This window comes from Leucopleurus acutus (assembly GCF_964270905.1).
Source record: "Leucopleurus acutus genome assembly, chromosome: 2".
Taxonomy (NCBI): Eukaryota; Metazoa; Chordata; class Mammalia; order Artiodactyla; family Delphinidae; genus Leucopleurus; species Leucopleurus acutus.
In genome coordinates, this window is record NC_139143.1 from 189,469,725 (window position 1) to 189,494,880 (window position 25,156).

General features: G+C 45.0%; 1 protein-coding gene across 1 annotated transcript in view; it reads left to right on the forward strand.

The window, feature by feature from the left end:
* Nucleotides 1-25,156, forward strand: part of NPHP4 (nephrocystin 4) — a gene marked incomplete at both ends in the record, with an annotated part of 125,357 nt that overhangs the window by 50,937 nt on the left and 49,264 nt on the right. Inside the window, 2 exons of the mRNA XM_082833172.1 lie at nucleotides 3,472-3,654; nucleotides 11,740-11,878. Coding sequence (XP_082689298.1) covers nucleotides 3,472-3,654; nucleotides 11,740-11,878 — 322 coding nt within the window. The remainder of the gene's footprint in view (nucleotides 1-3,471; nucleotides 3,655-11,739; nucleotides 11,879-25,156) is intronic.

A 25,156-nucleotide genomic window follows, 5' to 3' on the forward strand; every position in this document is an offset into this window, starting at 1 on the left:
AAGTCGAGGCGTCGGGAGGGCCTTGCTCCTCTGGAGGCTCGGGGAGGATCCTTCCTGCCTCTTCTAGGTTTTGTTCCTGGGCTGTTAAAACGAAGTGTGGGAAGTGGGTGTTTGTGTAACTGACAGCTGCCTTACACAGAAGAGTGCCGTGCAGACTGAGGACGAGAAAATCAAAAGGTGTGTGAAACCGGAAGCTGGGGATCAGTCACCGCATTGGAAAGGTTGAGCCAGAAGGGGTTGCACAAGTAGCATGAAAACGGGGGACGCTTTTTATTTTCATTTGGATCCTGTAATAAACTCACGAATTTTTTGGGAGCCGGCTGTTTGCAAACGTAGTCTAGGTAGTATTGAATCCTTATAGTTTTTTTAGTGGCCAGTTTTGCTAATACATTTATTTATTTATTTATTTTTGCGGTACGCGGGCCTCTCACCGCTGTGGCCTCTCCCATGGCTCACGGGCCCAGCCGCTCCGCGGCATGTGGGATCTTCCCGGACCGGGGCACGAACCCGTGTCCCCTGCATCGGCAGGCGGACTCTCAACCACCGTGCCACCAGGGAAGCCCTATAATTTATTTTTAAAAAACAATAGACTTATATCAACTTTTCCCTGATACACTGTAGTTGTTCAGTACCGTTTTATCCTGTCAATGGCTAACGAGATGGGAAGGGCAGACCGCCGTCTTTGTATTTGACAGACATTGAAAGTTATGGCACAGAATCAGACGCTTAGGATTCTTAACTCGGCCGATTCTTTGCTTGTACTTCCAGGATGTGGGTTATTTTTTTTTTCTCATTGAGTTGACAGGGACCCAAATCCTTGCTCACGTGGTGGTATGAAGTATCCTACCCATGGTCTGAAGCGTGGCTCCAGTAAAGGCTCAGAATAAGCTGAAGTGGGTGGTGTGAGGTCCAGTTGCGAGGGGGCCTCAGGAAAGAGAGATCAATTCACAACCAGACACTGATTCTGGATGTTCTCCCACACGGATATAAAGGATATAACGGGATGGGATATCATCTGGAACAGTCCGGGAAGACTGACTTGGATGAAATGCACGTTTCCTGTTCTGTATTGGGGTCCCCTCGTGCACACCCTCTGCTGTGGTTTGAGCCAGTTGGCCATCAAGCCGCCTGTGCTGGATTCCAGCCAGGGTCCTTTTGTGTGTGTGTGTGACGATCTGTCCTTTACCTGAGTGCAGTCAAGTCCTGGCTGTGACAGTGGCACACAGCTCACCTGTGTCCAGCCACATGAGCAGGGTCTGTGGGGAGCCCCGGGCACACCGCTGGAGCCTTCCCTGCTTCCGTGGCGCCAGACACAGCTCGGGTCAGAGGGTCCCCGTTGGCATCGCCTTTCCTTTGGGACCATGCTCTGCACCATAACAGGCAGGCTTGGGCTTCCATTCCTTCCGAGAGTCCGAGGCCCCCTCCTTGCAGGCTGTCAGCCTCCCTGTGACCACGGCCTGAGTTTGGGGGCGGCTGGGTTAGTGCGTGCAGCCGGTGGTCAAGAGGGACGGAGGGCCATCGGCTCCCTCGGCTGCCCGGCGACACTGAGGAACCACGCGGGCCTTTGCGCTCGTCCTCCCAGGAAGGGAGATGCTGTGGCCACGTTGCATTTTACACCTGCCGCCTTTGGGTGGCTTCTCCGCAGCATTACCACCGAGGCTGGGAATTGTGGGGCAGAGGTGGGCGTGGCCGCTGCCCCGAGTCCCGGCTGTCAGTCTGACTGCGGTTAGAGCCACTGGGCTCTTGGGGTGGAAAGCGCTGTTCCTGGGCTCCAGTCTCACCTGGTGTCGCCAAGCGCCCCATGTCCTCTGGCTGCGAAATGGCCTTCCTGGGGGAGCCGATGTGCCAGGGAACCTGCAGAATCTGCCATTCAGGGCCTGGGGCAGAGCCGTTGTCTCTGAAGCTGCCATAATGGGGTGGATCACAAGTCTTGTTGCCCAGCCGAGCAGGAATTTCAGGACCCGACCACGGCCCACTCCGAGTTCTGCTTTATTCTTGCTGCTTTTTTTGGACCATTTTTAAAGTCTTTATTGAATTTTGCTACAATATTGCTTCTGTTTTATGTTTTGCTTTTTTGGCCGTGAGCCATGTGGGATCTTAGCTCCCCGACCAGGGATCGAACCTGCACCCCTGCATTGGAAGGTGAAGTCTTAACCACATGACCGCCACGGAAGTCCCTCTTGCTGCTTTTTGAATAAGCGGATGAAAGTGGTTTCTTTAAAACGCTACTGAATCAAGCCCTGAAGCCGTATTTGTGAAAATGGCTTTGTTTGACCGTGGAGGCTAATTCTGGGGTGTCCTAGGGTCCTCTTCCCTTGCATCTGGCCAATGATAGAGACAGTGAAAGAAGGAACAGCATGTAACATTCAGCCTGACTGATTTCCTAATTACACGTGAGTTACATAGATAGAACATACCATTAGGAGCTGAAACTTCGGGGGAGAAACCGTGTGCTAATAACCCTAAATTGAATATCCACGTGTATTCTTTTTTTTAATTAATTTTTATTGGAGTATAGTTGCTTTACAGTGTTGAGTTAGTTTATACTGTACAGCAAAGTGAATCAGCTATACGTATACACATATCCCTTCTTTTTTGGATTTCCTTTCCATTTAGGTCACCACAGAGCATTGAGTAGAGTTCCCTGTGCTATACATTAGGTTCTCATTATTTATCTATTTTATTTTTTTATTATTATTTTTTTCATTTTATTTATTTATTTAGTTTTGGCTGCATTGGGTCTTCATTGCTGTGCGCGGGCTTTCTCTAGTTGCGGCAAGCGGGGGCTACCCTTCATTGCGGAGCATGGGCTCTAGGCTCGCAGGCTTCAGTAGTTGTGGCACGTGGGCTCAGTAGTTGTGGCCCACAGGCTCTAGAGTGCAGGCTCAGTAGTTGTGGCACATGGGCTTAGTTGCTCCATGGCATCTGAGATCTTCCCGGACCAGGGCTCGAACCCGTGTCCCCTGCTTTGGCAGGCGGATTCTTAACCACTGCACCACCAGGGAAGTCCCTTAGTTATCTATTTTATACATAGTAGTGTGTATATGTCAATCCCAGTCTCCCAATATCCACGTGTTTTCTTCATCGTTTTACAAAGTGTCTCATCACTAACACGGAGTGCCATTCCTGGTGTTTTATTCATGGATTTGGGTAGATGTTGGTAAGGCACAGAGTCTGAAAACCTGCAGGAAGATCCTACAGGAAGAGGAGGAGTCATAAAGATGGTGTTGGTCTTCAAGAGGGTCCTGGTTGGTGGGGGGGGGGGGGTGTCCCAGAACCGGAGGCTGGCTTCCCTGCTCTCTTTGAGCCACTGATGTGATGTCGTGTCCTCTTCCTGTGGCGGTTCTTTCTTTTGTGATGACCCCCTGCCTTGCTCTCTAGTGAAATTTTGCCGGGAAAGCACTGTTGATTTCCCCCACCCAAGTGGGCTTGGTAATGACTCGTGACCAATGTGCTTTGTTTCCATTCCAGGCAGCTGCGGTCACCTCCTTGTCGAACCTGGCGTGTATGCACATGGTGCGCTGGGCTGTCTGGAACCCCGTGCTGGAAGCCAGCTCCGGGCGGGTGACGTTACCTCTACAGGGTGGGATCCGGCCCAACCCCTCGCACTGTCTGGTCTATAAGGTACCCCCAGCCAGCATGAGCTCCGAAGAGGTAAATTGTTAGAGGCTCCGTAAGTATGATTATTTTCTACGAGCTTCTAGCAAGTTCCTGCATTTTCAAAATCAGAAGCTGACAAATACATTTGCTGATGTTTCATGAGCTCTGTTTTTTCATGTCAAGGCTGTGCCCTTAAAAAATAATTGTGGTTTCTGAGTCGTAGTCGGCTGTGAACTCACTGAGGCCAGTTTTATCTAGGGTCATGTATCAGTCTCTCAAGGTGACCTGCGGGGCCTGTGACCCTTATTTGTATACATGGTGCCATGAGATCCACTTCTGTGCTTTTTAAAAAGCCCTCTTTTTTTTTTAAATTTATTTTCTTATTGAAGTATAGTTGAATTACAATGTTGTGTTAATTACTGCTGTACAGCAAAGTGACCCAGTTAACATATATATATACGTACATTTTTTCATATTCTTTTCCATTATGGTTTATCACAGGGTATTGAATATAGTTCCCTGTGCTATACAGTAGGACCTTGTTGTTTATCCATTCTAAATACACCAGTTTGCATCTGCTAATCCCAAACTCACCCCCCCAAACCCCTCCCCCTTGGCAACCACCAGTCTATTTTCTATGTCCCTGATTCTGTTTCTGTTTCATAGACAGGTTCATTTGCATCATATTTAGGATTCCACATATAAGTGATATCGTACGGTATTTGTCTTTCTCTTTCTGACTTACTTCGCTTAGTATGATCATCTCTAGGTCCATCCATGTTGCTGTAAAAGGCATTATTTTGTTCTTTTCTATGGCTGAGTAGTATTCCGTTGTATATATGTACCACATCGTCTTTATCCATTCATCTGTCCACGGACAGTTTGCTTCCCTGTCTTGGCTATTGTGAATAGTGCTGCTGTGAACATTGGGATGGATGTATCTTTTTGAATTAGAGTTTTCTCCAGATATATGCCCAGGAGTGGGATTGCTGGATCATATGGTAATTTTATTTTTAGTTTTCTGAGGAACCTCTCTACTGTTTTCCACAGTGGCTGCACCAACTTACATTCCCACCAACAGCGTAGGAGGGTTCCCGTAATAAAAAGGCCCTCTTGAAACGTTTGGTGCCCTGGGGGCTGTGTCTCGTGTGCACAAGGCTGGGATGGGAGCCGGGCGGTGGGCACTGCCCTGGCTGGTCTTTGTGGCTTGTCACTCACACCCACTGGAGCTCAACTTTCTCCAGCTGTGTCTGGAGGGGAGGGACCACAGCAGGACTTAAAAAAAAATCCATTTTGAAATGAAGCTTTCTCTGATCCCCAGTATAGAAAGCAAATAAAAGCGGGGCAGGGCCAGTGGAAGCGTGTGTGTGTGTGTGTCTTATCCCCTGGCCTCCACTGGCCTGTTGGCGGCCTTGCGGGGTGGGGAGCAGAGACCTGGGGACCACAGACAGCGTGTGACACCACTGCTCTGGCTGATGTCCCAAGTCCTTCCTGACACTACTAATGGGTTGTGAGCGTTTTTGCCTGGGTGTGTTGTTTGATTCTTCTGCTGACATTCCTGAAATGTACCTGTCCTGTCTCAGCAGCACAAACAGGAGGCTTTCAGGCCTCAATTGTCTAATTTTTCTTCGGTAAAGGACCAGACCTGTTATATCAGTATGTCATCCGTGTGCTGAGTCTAGTGACAAACATTATCTTCCGTGTTATTATTTATGGTTTGGATTATGCTTTGGGAACCTGAATAAGGGAGCAGCTGATGGTGCAGCTTTTCTTATTATGAGCAATGTCCCTGGTTATGGGGTCACATTTTGCTGCACTCCCACATGGTCTGGTTTGAGCCCTTATTATAAAATTGCCATTAGAAATCCTGAAGCCATTGCCGTTTTCTCATTCTCATTCTCTCTCTCTCTGTGTACGTATGTATGTGAATAAATCCTTATTCTGTTTAATTTTAGCCTTCTCATGCCACTACATTTCCTCGCTTTTTAAGTGTGTAAACTATATTGGAGCATAAGTGTGGTGAAGGTTTGACTGTCTTAAGGACACAAGTATATTAAATACCATCATTTTTCATGAGGAATATCAGTTCTAATCAGGGTTTCTCAACCTCAGTACTATTAGCGTTTGGGGCCAGGCAATTCTTTGCTGTGGGTCTGTCCCGGGCACTGGAAGGTGTCACGCAGCATCCCTGGCCTCTTCCCACTAGATGCCAGTAGCATCCCCCCAGTTATGACAGCCTGAATGTCTGCAGACATAGCTGAATGTGTTCTTCTGGGGGCAAAATCGCCCCCAGTTGAGGACCACTACTCTAAACAGATATAATTAGCTAAAATAATAAACTACCACTGGTCACAGACTTGATCCACTCTCCCGCTCTCTAAAAGTGCTGCTCTGCTTCTTCCTGTATTTCCCATCTCATGTAGCGGAGTGCCAGCACCCACCCAGTCAGAGGGTGAAACCTAGGTAAGCCTGGTCTCTGCCTGTGCACCCGTCAGATCTTTATCTTATTTGTTCATTCAGTGACTTTTTATTGAACACCTGTATCTGCTCCGGGAAAAATATCTCTAATCCCATGGAGCTTACAGTTGAGTAGGAGTGGCAGATGTTAAAGAAAAAAAATACATGCTATACACATCCTATAATTTTTTACTAAGTAAATTTTGCGGTTTATGTTATTATGATTATTTACTGTGAAGGTAAGTAGTGTATTATGATTATGTTTTCCTTCTTAAACAACTCCTGTGTTCTCTCCTTGAGCAAATAATTGTCTTTAAGAAAATTAATATCTCCAGAGGCAGCCGCTTTCAACTCTTAGCTGTGACATATGGTATTTACTTTGTTTTCTAAATATTATGCTTCTACTGTTGTTTCTTAGTATATCAATTTTAGAAATTGCATATTGTCTTACAGTAATGATAGATGGGACCTTTAGCTCTTTTATACACTCCTGCACTTAAAGAACAACCCCACTCTGTCCCCCCCCACTGCTTGGCCTTGCATTCAGGCACTGTTGCCAGAGGTGTGCAGCACAGTGGGGTCTGGCCAGAGGATTGGAAGGGGAGCCCCAGGAAACTGGAAAGAACTGGGGGGATCTGGAGAGGGAGGAGCTTGGAAAGTACCCCATAAAGTTGTTTAAGAAATGCTGAGCTAACCCCCAGCTTCACGTGCCTGGATCTGACCCCAAACAGCATATCGCAGACTTTGAGAACTGGACTGTGGGTGGGGTTGCCCACTGGGTGGACCACATGCAGGAGAGGCCTGAGTATCACTGCACAGGCTTTGAAAATGGAACTGGTGTTGAAACCACCAGCCGCAGGAGGCTGGTTGGAAACTGGGGCTTGAACCCAGCTGGGTGGATTCCTGACTAAACAAAAATACCAGCGTTCTCCATAGGATTTAAACGAGACTCAGAATCTTATAATGTGGCATTCAGAATGTCCATGATACAATCTAAGCTTAACTGACAAAGAACCAGGAAAATCTCCACTCGTAAGGGAGAGACATTCCACAGACAGCAATACCGAGGTGACGCAAATGTTGGAATTATCAGACAGAGCCTTTAAAGCAGGCATTATCAAAATGCTCCAGTAAATCGGAGCGAACACTTTTGAAACAAAGGGAAAAATAGAAAGTCTCAGCAAAGAGATGGAAGATAAAGAAGAAGCAAATGGAAATTTTAGAACTGAAAAATAAAATTGCCAAAGTAAAGTATTCGCTAGGTGGACTCAATAGCAGAATGGAGATGACAGAAGAAACAGTCAGTGAACTTGAAGGTAAATCAATAGAATTTATCCAGTCTGAACCACAGAGAAAAGAGTGATTGGAAGACAGTGCACAAAGCCTCAGGGACGTGTGGGGCAGGACCACAAAGGCTAACACCTGTGTCGTCAGAGTCCCAGTAGAAGAGAAAGGGTTCTGTGCAGAAAAAACATTTGAAGACACAGTGGCTGAAAACTCCTCTAATTTGGCAAAAGACTTAAACCTACAGATTGAAGAGGTTCAGTGAACCCAGAGATAATTGCAAAGAAATCCACAACCAGACACATCATAATCAAACTGCTAAAAAATAGAGACAAAGTCTTGAAAACAGCCATAGAAAAATGATGCATTACTTACACACAGACACTAATTTGAATATCTGTGGGTTCCTTAGCAGAAATCATGGGGGCCAGAAGGAGATGGAGCAACATTTTAAAAGCAGTAGCAGAAGGACCCCGGAACTCAGAATTCTATTCCAGCAAAAGTCCTGCAGGAACGAAGGTGAAATAAAGACATTCTCAGATGAACTAAAACTAAGAGAATTCATTGGCAGGAGACAAGCTCTAAGAGAATTACTAAAGGAATTTCTTCAGACAGAAGAGAAATGATACCAGATGAAAACTTGGTACATCAGGAATGAAGGAAGAGCATCAAAAATGATAACTATAATATAGTATTCTCCTCCTTTTGAGTTCTTTAAAATATGTTTGATGGTTGAAGCAAAAAGTATAGCAGTGTCTGATAGGATTCTTAAGGTATGTAGGTATAATAGGTAAGACAGCTATAATGCAAAGGGGGCAGGTAAAGAGACCTGTAGGGTGATAAGCTTTCTACATTCCACTTGCGGTAATAAAATATAGATTTTGAGTAGATTGTGAAAAGTTAAATATTTACATTGTAAACCCTAGAGCAGTCACTAAAAATAGGATACAAAGAGACAGTGAGAAACCCAATAGATAGATAAAATGGAATAATTCAAAATAAGGCAAGAAAGGGGAAACGGGAATGAAAAACAGAGGGAACAAATCATAGTAAAATGATAGTTCTGAATCCAGACACACCAATAATTACATGACATATAAATAGTCTGAACACACCAACTTCAAGACAGAAGTTGTCAGGTGGCATCAAAACTCAAGGTCCAACTGTATGCTGTTTACCAGGAGCTCAGTTCAAATACAACGATGTAGTAGGTCAAAAGTAAGAGGACGGAAAACCATTCTGTGCAAACACTATTCAAAGGATAACTAGAGTAGCTCTATTAATGCCAGACAAAGTAGACTTTGGAGCAAAAGAAATTGCTAGAAATTAAGAGGGATATTACGTATGATAAAAGAGTCAATTCACCAAGAAGACATACAGTACTAAAAGTGTATGCATCTAACATAGAGCTTCAAAATGCAAAAAACTAATAGCGCAGAAATAGACAAATTAACAGTTGTAGTTGGATATTTCAACACTCCTCTTGGAGTAAACTATAAACATGTAGATAGAAAATCACCAACGTATAGAACTGAACAATATCATTAAGCATCTGGATCTAAATGACCTTTATGGAACGCTCCACCCAACAACAGCAGGATACACATTCTTTTCAAGTGCACATGGAACATTCACCAAGATAGACCATATCCTGGATCATAAAACAAGCTTTAATTTTAAAAGAACTGAAATTACACAAGGTATATTCTGTGATCATAATGGAATTAAACTAGAAACCAATAACAAAGATAACATAAAAAATTAGAAACACTTGGAAATTCATACACTTCTAAATAATCCATAAGTCAGAGAGGAAGCCTCAAGAAAATACAGAAGATATTTTGAACTGAACAAAAATGAAAATACAACATATCAGATTTCGTAGGGTGCAGCTAAAGTGTGCTTACGTGGAAATTTATAGCGTTAAGTGCTTATATAACAACAGAGAAAAGTCTCAAATCAATAATCTAATCTTCCACTTTTAGAAACTAGAAAAAGAAGAAGAAAATAAACCTAAAGCAAGGCAGAAGAAAGTCAATAACAAAGATAAGAGCAGAAACTAATAAAACTGAAAACAGAAAAACAGTAGAGGAAAAACTAGAGAAAGCCAGTGAAATAAAAAACTGATTCTTTAAAAAGCTCAATAAAATTGACAAACCTTTAACAAGACTGAAAGTGTAAAGAAAAGAGAGGACACAAATTACTAATAATAGGAATGAAAGAAGGGATACCACTACAGACCACACAGGTATAAAAAGGATATTAGGGGAATACTATGAACAACTCTATGCCCATAAGCTTGAAAATTTAGATGAGATGGATCAGTTTGCCTTAAACAACAAACTATCAAAACTTACCCAAGATGAACTAGATAATCTGAGTAGTCCTATAACTTTATAGAAAATGAGTTCATGGTTAAAAGACTTTTGAAAAAGAACTATCCAGGCCTATTCACTGTAAATTGTCCTAAACATTTTTTCCTTTAAGGAAAAATAACACTGATTTTATACATTCTCTTCCAGAAAGTGGGATAGATAGGAGCAATTCCTAGTTCGTGTAACGAGGCCTGCATTACTCTGATATCAAAACCAGAAAAAGGCAGTACAAGAAAAGAAAACTATGGATACATAAGCCTCATGAACTTGGATGCAAAATACTCAACCAAATATTAGCAAATTGGATCCAACAATATGGAAAAAGAATAATACACCATGACCAAGTTGGGGGTTATCTCAGAAATGCAAGGCTATTTTCTATTTGAAAGTCAAAAATATGTAATTCATCATAGTCACAGCCTAAAGAAGGAAAAACGTATGATCATAACAATTGATGCAGAAGAAGCATTTGACAAAATTCAACCTCCATTTATGACAAAAACTGAGCAAACAGGAATAAAGAGGAACTTCCTCAGCTTGATAAGAGTATCTACAAAAATCCTTTAGTCAGCATCACACTTAATCGTGAAAGATTGAATTCTTTTCCCCGTAGATCAGGAGCAAGTGAAGGATGCCCATACGTAGTATTCAACATCTTATTCAACATTGTACTGGAAGTGCTAGCCAGTGCAATAAAGCAAGAAAACAAAACTTAAAAACCATACAGATTGGACAGGAAGGAACAAATCTTATTTGCAGACAACATGATTTTCTGTGTGGAAAATCTCAAGGGATTTACCAAAAGCTCCTAGAATAAACAAGTTTAGGGAGATTGCAGGATACAGCAGGAGGTCAAGGTAGAAAAATCAATCACATGTCTTTACATTAACAACAGTTGGAAAGCAAAATCTAAAAAACAGCGTTATTTACAGAGGCCGAGGCAAAGAAGACCTAAATAAGTGGAGAGACATCTTTATGGATTGGAAGACTGTTTCAACATAGTAAAGATATAAATTCTCCCCCAATTGACCTATAGGTCTAATGCAATTTCAATCAGAATCCTTACATAATTTTTTTGTATATATATATACAAAATATATATATATTCTAAAGTTTATACAGAAAAGCAAAGGAATTAGAGTCAAAACAATTTTGAAAAGAGCGATAAAGTTGGAGGATTCATACTACACAATTTCAAGACTTTCATTAAAGCTACAGTAATCACGATAAAGTGCTGTTGGTAAAGGCATTGACACATAGATGAATGGAATGAAATAGAGTCCAGAAGCAAGTCACAGTTTAGCATTTTCCTGTAAAATTAAATATATACATACCATATGACCCAGCAATCCTACTCGTAGAGAAGTGAACCTTATGGGAATGAAAACTTATGTCACACAGAAATATGTATACCAGTGTTCCTTGCAGCTCTATTTATAACCACTCAAGCTAGAAACAGCCCGAATGTTCCTAAATGGGTGAACAGATAAGTACACTGGGGTGCATCGTACAATAGAAAACTCCTCGGCAACAAAAAGGAACAGGCTGTGGGTACACACTATGGCCCGGGAGAGTCTCATCAGTATCGCAGGGAGTGAAAGAAGCCAGTCTCAAAGGTTGTATAGCATGTGATCCCACTTATATGACAGAAGAGAGGGGTAGATTGCGGGGTTGGGTGTTGGCGGGACGGCGTACAAGGAGGCAGTGAGGGAATGTTTTGGGTGGTGGGGCTGTTCTGTACCCTGGCTGTGGTGGTGGTTACATGTGTTAAAACTCAAAGAACTATACACCAAAAGGGAAACGGTCAACATAACATAGGTTAATTAAAAAACGCATTCGAAACTGGAGCAGCAGTGTTGTGATTTCTGCTTGGGTGAGGGTGTTCTTGTGATGGTGGTCTCCTGGGGTTCTGATTCTCATTGATCATCTTAGGGCCGGGAGAATTGTTCCTGGTTGAGTTGTTCTAACCAAAGGGTGCTGATGAAGGGAGCGTGGCCGTCACCAGTCTTGTGGTCGATTGTAGGTGAAGCAGGTGGAGTCGGGGACAGTCCAGTTCCAGTACTCACTGAGCCCTGAAGGACACCTGGACACGCCCGTGGAGCACGCCATTCGCCCCAAGGCAGAGCAGCGGCCTTCCAGGAAGCCACCCACCTCCCCTTCAAGTAAGTGTGTGTAGAGAGCTGAGTCTTCTAGCTCGTGGCACAGCTCCATCTGTGCCCAGTACAGCAACATTTCTCAGATACTTACTGCAGATGGCTTTACTTTGAATCAGTTGGTTGAGTTTTTGCTGAATACAGAGGTGTAGAACTGGGCAGTGATGAAGCGTGGCCCAGCACTTTGTGCTTCAGCCATGAGTCAGCCCTGTTGCTTGCAGCTCCCTGACCGAGGGCCTGGGAAGGTCTGTTGGTGACCCTTAAAGGGATACATCATGTGGGTGCCCTGCAGATACAGGGCTCAAGAATCAGAGGCTGGCTGAAAGCCAAGGACTGCCAGCTTTATTTTGTACTGCTAATGTAGCCATGAGTTTGCTGTCTTTAAAAAGCGCTTTCTACTCCCTTGGAGCACAGTCTGAGAGTGGGGAGGCCATGACCTCAGGGCGTGGCTTTAAGAAAGGGATAGAGGGCTGTCAGCAGAGTGATGCCCTTCCTGTGGGTGGTGGCGTCCCCACGTGTGACCACGGCTGTCAGCTTTGCGTTGGCTACACCGCACCTTCTGCTGAGGCCGGTACCTTGTGTTTAGGGCCTCTTCGTTTATTCCCAAGGACAGGCAGCTAGTGTCCTGGTGGGGAATCCCACCTGTGGCGGGAAGAGGAGGAGTTTAGGAGGAGAGTTGAAAGAGCATTGAGCCCTTGGCCCTCAGCTTCTAGGGATCTCGCTGGCTGAAAGAATGTTCTAGATCATGGGCAGTTAGGCTCTTAGAAAGTCAGAAAGGTAGGGAATGAACAAAAGTGTAAGCTGTAGAGGGGAGCTTAGTGTCCATCCATCCTCCAACCAGATGGATTTCCTCTGATGGACACTGCTGGGTGTCCATGGAGGGCTGGGCAGTGTCTCTTGGGCAGCAGGTCCTGGGTGCTGGTGCAAAGGCACCAGTGAGTCTGTCATTTGGGAGTGGTTTTTTAATGAGTTGAGATTCTAGTTTTTGGAAACTGGTCTTGTTGAATTTACTGGTTTATTTATTTATTTTAATTTTAATTTTATTTTTTTTTTGTGATACGCGGGCCTCTCACTGTTGTGGCCTCTCCCATTGTGGAGCACAGGCTCCGGACACGCAGGCTCAGCGGCCATGGCTCATGGGCCAGTTGCTCCGCGGCATGTGGGATCTTCCCAGACCAGGGCTCGAACCCGTGTCCCCTGCATTGGCAGGTGGATTCTGAACCACTGCGCCACCAGGGAAGCCCCCACTGGTTTATTTTTAAAATATTTATTTGGTTGCACTGGGTCTTAGGTGCGGCAGGCGGGCTCCTTAGTTGTGGCTCTTGGGCTCCTTAGTTGTGGCATGAGAACTCTTAGTTGCGGCATGCATGTGGGATCTAGTTCCCTGACCGGGGATCGATCCCAGGCCCCTGCATTGCGAGCATGGAGTCTTAACCAGTGGACCACCAGGGAAGTCCCAGTCTTGCTGAATTTAATCTTACAGTTGGTGGAAGCAGCACACTTGTTTCTGCGGCCTAGAACTTGATGTACTGGCCTCCATCTTTGTGACCTTCCAGGATTTTCCGAGATATTTAAACATATTCAGGTACCAAAACTTAATAGTTGAGTGCTTTGGGACCAAGCACATTATTAAGTATTTTCCTTCTTCCCCGAAAGGCTGTATATTTGATGGTTTTAATTGTTTTGTTCTTTCCAGTTTTCAATATTGTGCTTACCAGACTGTTCTCAGGATTGCTGTTTACCACCAGTGTGTACCTTAATAATCTCATCTTATATAAGTGGTACTGGAATGTACAGCACCACTTATACTTGAGGAATTGCCAGAGTATCTGCTAGAACCCCTTGCAGTGGTGGGTGGTAGGCATGTGTTTTCCATCAGAGTCAGTTTAGAATAAATTTCCAATTTTATTTGATAAAGGTGAATGCATGGAAAGCATAGAATATATAGTGAAAAATATTAAACACAGTCAAACTGATTTCTAACCTGTTCCCTTCTTTAAATCTACTATCTTCCCTTCTTTGACATATGTTCATAGTTACATTCTAAAAATAAAACAAGTACCAACCTCTAAGAAATGTAAGTATGAAAGAAGGATAGTATCCTAGATTATAAAAATATGTATATCTTGTGATTAGATAGAAATACGATTACTCTGGTTTTTGATTAAGTGACTTAAAAGGACAGTAGTGAAATGTAATAAACCCAGTTTAAAGTAATAAATACAGTTTACCCTGGTCCTTAGAAATGTCTGAATAGATCATTTTCTTAGAGAAGAAACCCATACAGCTATCGTTAAGGGAAGAATATAATTACCTTTTCTGGAAAGGAAATTTCCGGTGTTGAATTTTGATGTAGTTATGGCGCTGGAAACAGCATCTAGTCTAATCTAATGGTCATCCAGGACGGGATGACCCTGTTGGCTTCTCCAGCCTGACCTACTGTCAGTGTGGCTGTGGACTTTGGGTTTGCTCTCCCAGCTGCCCTGTCTGTTCTCATGAGGGCCTTAGAGGAGATTTAAAGCCTAGTCTGCCGCTGCCTCTGTTTCCCAGAATTGTCCTTTAACTGATTTTTTGCTTGGGGTTCACGGAACTTCTTGGATCTCTGGGTCTTTTAAAGCACAGTTGGAACAACTTTGATCATTCCTTCTTCTGTCCTCCTCTCTCTTCTCCCTTGGGGCCCCCAGTTACGCGTGTATCAGGCAGCGAGCCTCACTTCTATTTGTGGTCTGTTCTCTCTGTGTCCCGTCCTAGATCGTTCCCGTTGCTGCACCTTCAGGTTCACTCATGTTTTCTTCTGCAGTGCCTGATCTGCCATGAATCCCATCCAGTGTCGTTTTCATCACAGATACTGTAGTTTTCATCTCCAGAAGTTCTCTCGGGGTCTTTTTCTGTCCTCCATGTTCAGTGTTTCCTGTTGCTTCTTGAACATGGGAAATACCTGTACAACCGCTGACAAGCTCATGCTTTAGTCTTCCTCTCCAGAGAAGGCAGAGGTAGGCAGACCTCTTAGACCTGCCCAGCAGTTAATGTTCCAGTATTTTTCCCTATTTGAAATGACCCAGATAGTGACCCAGATAGTGAGTGAATTCTCATTTTAGCTTGGTTTAGTTTCAAGTTACCGAAATCTGGAGATAATGTTACAAAGTTTGTCCCTCCTTTGGTATCTTTGTTTGCCAGTTCTAATATCTTGGTCTGGATTAGTTTTGATTGATTGATTTTTGTCCTAATTTGGGTTGTATTTTCCTGCTTCTTTACATTCATAATTTTTTTTACTGGATTCCAGGTATTGTGAGTTTTCTCCTTTTGGGGACTGAATATTTTTGTAGTTGATAAATACTCTTGAGCTTTGGAAACGGTTTGGTCATTTTGGGTCTTGCCCTTAAGATTTGTTAGATGGGACCAGATCAGCATTTAGTTTAGGGCTAATTGTTCCTCACTAGGTGACAAGACCCCTTTTGCTACTCTGCCTGACGTCCCTGAATTATGAGGTTTACCAGTCTGTGAGGACAGCTTCTTTCTGGCCTCAGGTGAACCCTGTGTACTGGTCCTTCTAATTTCTCGGGTGGTTCTTTGCCCATCCTCGGGTAGTTTCCTCATCAGTGATCTACTAAATCCTGGAGGGACCCTCTAAGTGGCTGGAGCTCCTTCTCTGTGCACCCCTCCTGTCTGTGTTCAGCCCTGCAAACTCCAGCTTCCTTGGTCTCCTTGGGCTCTCAGCTTGGTCTTCAGATCAGAGTCCCACTGTGCACTGTCTGGGTTCCCCTCCCTGCACTGCAGTCTGAAGAATCACTCAACACTGTGATGTGAGGACAATTGGAAGGTTTACTTCTTTTGTTTCCAGTTCCTCAGGATCCTTCCCTGCCTAAATTCCAGTGTCTTAAAGACTTGTTTTATATATTGTGTTAAAAAATTTTTGTTTCAGATGGGAGGGAAAATCTGGTCAGAAGTAGAAGGCTTTGCCTGCTGTTAGTGGTTTCTAGGCTACTGAAATCATCCACCCCAGGGCTGATCGTCCAGTGGTTTTGAAAGTTTTCCTGGCTGCTCTGTGCTGCGTGTGATTCACTAAACATGTCGGCGTTTCATGACTTTCAGTCTTGGCTCGTGCCCTGAGCCTAGAAGGCGTCTCCCTTGTGTACTGTGTACTTATTTTCTTTTAAGATATATTCTCTTTGTTAAATTAAAAAATTACAGGGCTTCCCTGGTGGCGCAGTGGTTGAGAGTCCGCCTGCCGATGCAGGGGACACGGGTTCGTGCCCCGGTCCGGGAAGATCCCACGTGCCGCAGAGCGGCTGGGCCCGTGGGCCATGGCTGCTGAGCCTGCGCGTCCAGAGCCTGTGCTCCGCAATGGGAGAGGCCACAACAGCGAGAGGCCTGCGTACCGCAAAAAAGAAAAAAAAAAAAAAAATTACATATTCAAGAATAGCCAAGGCAGTTTTGGAGAAGAGAGGCTTCCCCTTTCTTGACTTGCAAGCCTAACGGCAAAATTATAGTAACTAGCACAGTATGATGTTGGTACAGACATAGATCAACAGATAACAAGACAAAATAAAAAGCGTGATGTATGACAAATTACAGATAAGGAGCATATTACTTTCCTACTGTTTGTTATAACGAATTATCATAAGCTTCGTTGCTTAAAATAGCATGAAGTTAGTATCATCCGGTTCTGGAGATCAGCAGTCCAAAGGTCTCACAGACTGAAGTCGAGGTCTCTGGGCTGCGCCCCTGCAGAGGCCGTGGGAGAGGATCTGCCTCATCGCCTTTGCCGGCTCCCAGGGCCCAGCGGCACCTTTGGCCCCGTCCTCCATCTTCAGAGGCAGATTCAGAATAGCATTTCCACGTCTCTCCTTGACCCTGATTAATCACTCCTGCCTCTTTCACTCATAAGGACTGTTGTAGTTACACTGGGTCCCCTCCACCATCCAGGACAGTCTCCGTGTCTCCAGGCCAGCTGATAGCAGCCTCGATTCCATCTGCCACCTTGGTTCCCTTGGTGGCGTTAGCGCAGTGTATTCACAGGTTGCTGGGATTAGGATGTGGGCGCTTGGTGGGGCGGTGGGCAGCATTATTCTGTCTGCCACAAGAGTAAGGGTGGACCAGTCAGTTAACAGCGCTGGACTGGCTGTCCAGGTGGAAAATGGAAAATCAGATCCCGATTTCATGTTGTGTACACAAATTCTGGATGGATTACAAAACAGAACTGTAGAAATTTTAGAATCAGAAGATCAGGAAGAAGAAAGATGATGGAAAGAGCTGTTCCGAATCAGTGAGGAATGGTCCATCACAGGACAGAAAAATGGGCAAAGGGATGTGAGGAGAGAATTCACAGAGGAGAAACCAGAACAACCAATCGACGTACAAAAGTGCTCAGTTTCACTAGCAATCAGAGAAATGCAAATTAAAATGAGAAATCACTTCATGCCCCTCGTGTTGGAAAAACCTGGCCGGCTAATAGCATGTAGGTTGAGGAGGAGTTGGGAAGTGAGGAATTCCCACCACACAGGGAGGAATGCAGGATGTACGACCACTTTGAAGAGCAATTTTGTAGTATTTAGTTAATACCCTACAGCTGGGAAATGCCATTTCTAGACGCCCACTGCGGAGAGGAACTAGTTCATATGACACGGGGCCTGTGTTTAGTGGCTGAAGCGTGGGAGCGACCTGCCTGCGCCCCAGTCGGGGGATGGCTGAATGAGCTGATTTATTTGGACCGTGGGTGCTATATAGCAGTGAAAATGCCAAGATAGGGCTCTGCATATCATTATGGCTGAACCTTCACAACAGTGTGCTGAGTGAAGAAGGCAGGTTCTGAAAGGAAACGGACAGCACGGCAGCATGTAAGTGGCTTTGAAATCAATTGCGTTTTGTTTGTGAATCCAGACTTGCCAACCGGGTGATCTTAGACCAGTTGCTTAATGTGTCCGTCCCTCAGTTTCCTCAGCTGTAAAATGGATGGATTAAAGGCCTACAGATGAAAAACAAAACTTGAGGAATCTTAGAAAAAAGTTTGGAGAATATTTTTATGACCTTGAGGTTAGGAAGGCTTCCTTAAACAAGATAGACAAAGCACAAACCAAAAAGAGAAGATTGAGAAACGTGATAATGTTAACATGTAAAGCTTTTCTATGAGAGAAGACTCCATAAACAAACTTAAAAGACAAACCTCAGGACTGGGCTTCCCTGGTGGTGCAGTGGTTAAGAATCCGCCTGCCAATGCAGGGGACACGGGTCCGAGCCCTGGTCTGGGAAGATCCCACATGCTGCGGAGCAACTAAGCCCGTGCGCTACAACTACTGAACCCGTGCGCCACAACTACTGAGCCTGCGCTCTAGAGTCCACGAGCCACAACTCCTGAGCCCACGCATCACAACTACTGAAGCCCATGTGACCAGAGCCTGTGCTCCACAACAACAGAAGCCACCACAATGAGAAGCCCGTGCACCGCAATGAAGAGTAGCCCCCGCTCGCCGCAACTAGAGAAAAGCCCGCGCCGAAGCAGCGAAGACCCAACGTAGCCATAAATAAATAAATAAAAATTTTTATATATAAAAAAGACAAACCTCAGACTAAAAGATACTTGCAATACATAAAACCGTTAAAAAGTAATGGAAAGAATGAGGAGATTAGAAGGAAGAAAGATAATAGAAAGAGCTCCTCCCGATCAGTAAGAAGGAGATAAACAACCGACAAGAAAAACAGGCAAAGACCCTCAGAGGTCATGGAGAGGGTTAGATGAAAAGAGGTTTGTCAGGGTGCACAGGCTGCCCGGCTCGGGGCGAGGGCTTCACAGTTGCTGTCAGCTGCATTGATCTTGTCACCCTGCTGGCTGGCAGCATCGGTGGGCAGTGGCCACATGTTCATACCCCCTTTCAGCCCAACTAAATACAGATCCCAAATCTCACTGGAAACAGGGCGACCACCAGGTCAGGAGGAAATGCAATATTTGCACAGAGCTACTGTTGACCCCAAAGTCCTTGATGGGTACGAACCAGTGCCCATGTTGCCATCTAGGGAAGTGGGTTCCCGCCGGGCCGGAAAGCTTAGTGTTGGCCCTGCTTCTACCGTTTTATATTAGCATTCTGGAAGAAAGTAAGGGAGTGTTTATTCGGATAGGTTTGCTCAACGTGCCCTCCCCTTACCCATTCAGCAAACCCTATTGACAGTCTGTGAAGTGCCAGGTACGTTTTAAAAAGAGACCGTAAGTGAATAAACCACCAAATATTTAGGTAGCAGAGAGAATACTGTCCCACTCTGGGGTGGGGTGTTGACAGCAGGGAAGCTGTGCCTATGTGAAAAGGGAGTATACGGGAATTCTCTGTCCTTTCTGCTCAAAGTTGCTGTGAATATAAAACTGCTCTAAAGTCCATTTAAAGAATAAGACAGAGAATAATATGTGGGGAACTTAGTTACGCCTGTCTTGATTTGATTAACCTGTGTTCAGGATTTATGTTTCTGTTTCCATATTTGAGGTTCATCTGTGGCAGAGGTCAGCAGACTTTAAGGCCAGATAGGAAATATTTTAGGCTTTGTGGGCCAGATGACCTCTGCCACGGCTACTCATCTCTGCTGGTGTTCAGTGAAAGCCATCGAGGATGTGTAAGTGAACAAGTATGGGTGTGTTCCAATAAAAATTTACTTATAAGCGCAGATCGTGCGCCAGACTTGACCAGTGGGCCATACTTTGCAGATCCTTTTTTTTTTTTTTTTTTAATTTTATTTATTTATTTATTTTTGGCTGTGTTGGGTCTTCATTTCTGTGCGTGGGCTTTCTCTAGTTGTGGCGAGCGGGGGCCACTCTTCACCGTGATGCGCGGGCCTCTCACCGTCGCGGCCTCTCTTGTTGTGGGGCACAAGCTCCAGACGCGCAGGCTCAGTAGTTGTGGCTCACGGGCCTAATTGTTCCGCGGCATGTGGGATCTTCCCAGACCAGGGCTTGAACCCGTGTCCCCTGCATTGGCAGGCAGATTCCCAGCCACTGCGCCACCAGGGAAGCCCCCCCCTTTTTTTTTTCTTTTTCTTTTTTTTTAATGTGTAATAGTCTTTATTGAAACATACCCAAACAGTAGCCAGAGTAATCTCTATTTTTTAATTTTTATTTTATTAAGTCTTTTGAAAATGTAATATATTTAAATGTTCAAAAAATGTTAAAGTGGGAAGTAGTAAATAGATGACCCAATTTTCTAATGGGTTGCTGGTCTTTACCAATTGATAGAAGCTCTTGTTATGTTAAACGAGCCCTTTGTGATGAGGTTGCAAATTTATTTTCTCAATTTGTCTTTTTTCTTTTGACTTTTCTTGTAGTGGTTTTGCCAGGAGTTTACAAAAATTTTCATAGTCATCATCTTTTTTTTTTTCCTTGTAAATTTATTTATTTATTTTTGGCTGCGTTGGGTCTTCATTGCTGCGTGCGGGCTTTCTCTAGTTGTGGCGAGTGGGGCTACTCTTGGTTGCAGTGCACGGGCTTCTCATTGTGGTGGCTTCTCTTGTTGTGGAGCATGGGCTCTAGGCACGTGGGCTTCAGTAGTTGTGGCATGAGGGCTCAGTTGTTGTGGCTCACGGGCTCTAGAGTGCAGGCTTAGTAGTTGTGGCCCACGGGCTTAGTTGCTCCGTGGCATGTGGGATCTTCCTGGACCAGGGATTGAACCTGTGTAGCCTGCATTGGCAGGCGGATTCTTAACCATTGCGCCACCAGGGAAGCCCCTCATAGTCATCTTTTTTCAATCTTTTCTTTTAAAGCATTAAGAGATCATATTTTAGTTAGAAAGGTCTTCCACATTCCACAGTTACAAATAATTCTCTCAAGTTTTTTTCCTAGTAATTTTAGGGCTTCCTTCTTATATATACATTTAAATCATTGATCCATTGGAATTTATTCTTGTATAAAATATTAGTTTACATCCAATTTATATTTTTCTAGATGGCTATCCAGTTATCCCAATACTATTTAATTCTTAATGTTTTCCCCATTTAAGACACCACTCTTATTATTTATTGAATTATTACTTGCATTTGTTTATATTAGTGGGTTCTATTTTTTAAAAAAATTTATTAGAGTATAGTTGATTTACAATATTGTGTTAGTTTTGGGTGTACAGCAAAGTGAATCAGTTATACATATATGTATATCCACTCTTTCTTTTTAGATTCTTTTCCTATATAGGCCATTACAGAGCATTGAGTAGAGTTCCCTGTGCTCTACAGCAGGTTCTTATTAGTTATCTCTTTTATATATAGATCCTTTCTTTTTTGTTGTCTTTATCAGGTTTTGGTATTATGAGCATTTTAGGTGTGTAAAATGAGTGTTTACTTGGGGTTCTCTAGAGAAGCAGATATACATACAGTATGGGAAGAGATATATGATGAGAAATTGGATCACACAGTTACGGAGGCTGAGAAGTCCCGTGATCTACTGTCTGCAAACTAGAACCCAGGAAAGCGGGTGGTGTAATTCAGGCTGAGTCCAAAAGTCTGAGAACCAGGGCAGCCGGTGGCGTGGATTTCATCTGGGTCTGAAGGCCTGAGAACAGGGGGCCGAGGGCAGGAGACTGATGACCCAGCTCTGCGGTCAGGCAGGAGGGGTCTAGTTCTTCCTTCCTCCACCTTTTTGTTTTATACAGACCCTCAATGGATTCAATGAGGCCTCCATCCCCCCACCCCCACCCCGCCCCACCTAACAGCGGGAAGGGCAGACTGCTTTAAAACTGAGTCACCCCTTCAAATGCGAATTTCATGCGGAAACACCCGCACAGACACACCCAGAATAATGTTTAACCAAACATCTGGGTGCCCTGTGATCCAGTCAGGTTGGCACTTAAGATTTTAAGCTATTTCTGTGTTTGCTACCCTTTCCTGTGCTTTAAAATAGTTTAAACAAAAGGCAGCATCTGTTTCTTGAAGGTCTGATAAAACTTACCTATAAAACCATCAGGAACTTGGTGCCTTTTGAAGGGATGTTTTGACAACCATTTAAATTTCTGTTTATGGTTATTGATCTATTTAGGTTTTCCATCTCATCTTGTGTTACCTTTTGGGATACATATTCTCTAGAAAAATGGTCAATTTCTTTTAGTTTACAAAGATGTTGGGATAAAATTGTATCTAATTTAAAGCTTCTAATTCGTATCATTAAATAGCAAAAATTCAACCAAGTAAATTTTAAAGCTCTAACTGGCTTTATTGAACAATTAATGAATTAGGTAGCATCCCATCTACCAAGTAGAAAGGCACTTGGAGGAGCTGAACAAAAAGGAAGCCGTTTATAGGCAGAAGGTGGGGGAGGGGGTAAGGAAAGAGCGGGCTACCTCACCTTCCTCTGGGGGATGGAAGGGGTCCATGTGGCTGTTACCTCATTGGTGCCAACCAGAGAATTCCAAACTGGCCAGTTAAGACCACTTTCCTGGGGAATATTGAAAGTGCAGTTAGGTAAGGTACCAAGCCATGGTTCGGTGACACTGGCTTAGTACAAGTGACAAGTGACTCCATTCTGGGCCGGTTGTTTCTTTTTTTTGGTTTTTTTTTTTTTTTTTGTGGTACGCGGGCCTCTCACTGTTGTGGCCTCTCCCGCTGTGGAGCACAGGCTCCGGACGCGCAGGCGCAGCGGCCATGGCTCACGGGCCCAGCCGCTCCGCGGCATGTGGGATCTTCCCGGACCGGGGCACGAACCCGCGTGCCCCGCATCGGCAGGCGGGCTCCCAACCGCTGCGCCAGCAGGGCGGCCCGGTTGTTTCTTTTTGAAAGTATCTATGATTGGGTCCCCTTTCTCATGCCTAATGTTCTGGTGGCCCTCTCCCTCTCCTGGCCGGGCTTATCCAAGGTTCCTTCACTTCATCATATTCTCTTCAAAGAACTAGCTGTTGGTTTACTTATTGGCTCTCCCGTTCTTTGTTTCTAATTGTATCTTTAGTTTTAATTAACTTAATGAAAATTTAATTTTATATGCTTTTATCAAGTCCACCCTCTTAATTTTGAAAAAGTTTACAAAAAGTTGAGTGCTTGGCATTTTTTCCGTTCATCTGCTTAGGCGGGATCTCACTTAAGGGTCTGCAGTTTCCTTCTAGGTGCAGCGTGGACTCGCACACGTTGTGATCTTTGGTGTTCTTACTGCCTCAGCTGTTGGGCTCAACTTCAGTTGGCTTTTACCTAGAATATAGAAGTGTTTCAAAGTATCCCCACGTTAAAAAATACACTAAACTCTCCTTGCCCTTTCACGTGGGCCCTTGCCCTCAGCCTTAAAGCCCGGCTCAGATGTCTCTTCCCTGCAGAGCCTCCTTTCCGCATCTCCTGGCCTTGGTAGGTGCTGCTCTTTATTTTTTATTTTATTTTATTTATTATTTATTTTTTATTTGGAAAAAGGAGTTTTATTTTTTAAATTTAACAACTGATTGTGTTTTTTTTTTAACATCTTTATTGGAGTATAATTGCTTTACCATGGTGTGTTAGTTTCTGCTTTGTAACAAAGTGAATCAGTTATACATATACATATGTTCCCATATCTCTTCCCTCTTGCGTCTCCCTCCCACCCTCCCTATCCCACCCCTCTAGGTGGTCACAAAGCACCGAGCTGATCTCCCTGTGCTATGCGGCTGCTTCCCACTAGCTATCTATTTTACGTTTGGTAGTGTATATATGTCCATGCCACTCTCTCACTTCGTCCCAGCTTACCCTTCCCCTCCCCATATCCTCAAGTCCATGCTCTAGTAGGTCTGTGTGTTTATTCCTATCTTACCCCTAGGTTCTTCATGACCCTTTTTTTTTCTTAGATTCCATATATATGTGTTAGCATACGGTATTTGTTTTTCTCTTTCTGACTTACTTCACTCTGTATGACAGACTGCTCCTTATTTTATATCATCTGTTGTCTGTTTCTTCCTTCTCACTACTGCTTTTGGGGTGTGTCAGCCAGGCTTGCCCTGGTGACAGATAGTTCCGGAATCTCACTGGCTTAAGACAGAAAGCTTTGCTTCCTGCTCTCAGTACACGTCCATGTGGGCTGGGGGCGGCTCTGCTCACTATGGTCACACGTGGCAGTTGTCACCAGAGTATTGCCGGCCGCTCCCCCCCAGCACAAAGAAAGGCCCAGAAATGACCTGCGTCCTTCCTCCCAGCTCAGGGGCTAGAGCTGGCGTGTGGCCCCGCCCAGTCTCAGGGGCTGCGCAGCGTCCCAGCGAGGCCGCAGAAGGTGAAGAGGTGCCGATCCCCGGTGTGGATACTCGTTCGGCATTAGAGACGATCATAGGAGCATCTCACCAGTGGGGACTCTGCTGGTCCATCGTTCTGTTGCCCAAAGGATTCAGCACGTGTGGGTAGAGAAATGGGTCACTTGGGACTCTTCCATGATAGAAACTCAACTCAAAATAGTCGAAACGGAGAGGGAATTGATTGGCTCACGTGATGGAAGAGCCCTGACGTGAGGCCTGGCTGCGTCCTGGCCCTGGAGTGGTGTGGTGAAGACCTGGTGTGTCTGTCTGTCTGTCTCCCACACCTCTGTCTGCTCACCCTCCAGCTGTCCGTGGTGGCTTCCTTCCAGGCAGGGTTTCCCTACATGGTGGCTCCGGGAGCTGCTCGGTTATCCTCGGACTTAGGAATCCCAGCAGGAAGAACTTCTTTTGCTCAGTTGTCCGGTCAGAGTCCTGAGATGGAGCCCCTCCCTCTGCCGGGTCACCTGCTGTACCCCGAATGACTGGGAGGGGGGTGAGGCAGGGCGTGCATCCTGGGTCACACTCCCTCTTTTGTGTGGGGTTGGGCCAGGGGTAAGGGCTGGGAGGGTGATGCCCCAAAGGGAAACCATCCTTGCTGCTCTCGGGAGAGAGGGTGGACAGTGGTCACCCGACGGATTGAGGGCCTGCTCTCCTGTCCCAGGTCTTTCCCTGCACTCAGCTGTTTCCACTGCGTAGTTGCACCCCAGCTTTGAGGAGCTTTTCCTGCATTTCTTGATCTTCGAATGAGTAGAGATTGGTAGTTCCTGCCAGTGGCACCCGGCCTGTCTTCCGGAAGCCCACCATCTCCACCCCCGGAGGCTCTGCTGGGCACAGAGCAGGGAGCACTGTGGAGGTTCAGGGGGTGGGGGGACCCCACAGGGAGGGCTCCCCCACAAGGCCTCTTGCTTTGGGCTCGAGATGATCCTGTCGCCCGCTGAGCCGAGCCTCTTTCTGGGTGACTGGGTGGAGGGTGTTACTCTCCCGTGTGTGGGGCTCACCGAGCCCCAGCCTGACTTCCTAAGGTTCAGAGCTGCTGGGTGCATACCCTTTGAGTTCTCTACCAGAAGGGTTATTGCTGCGTCCTTGGCAG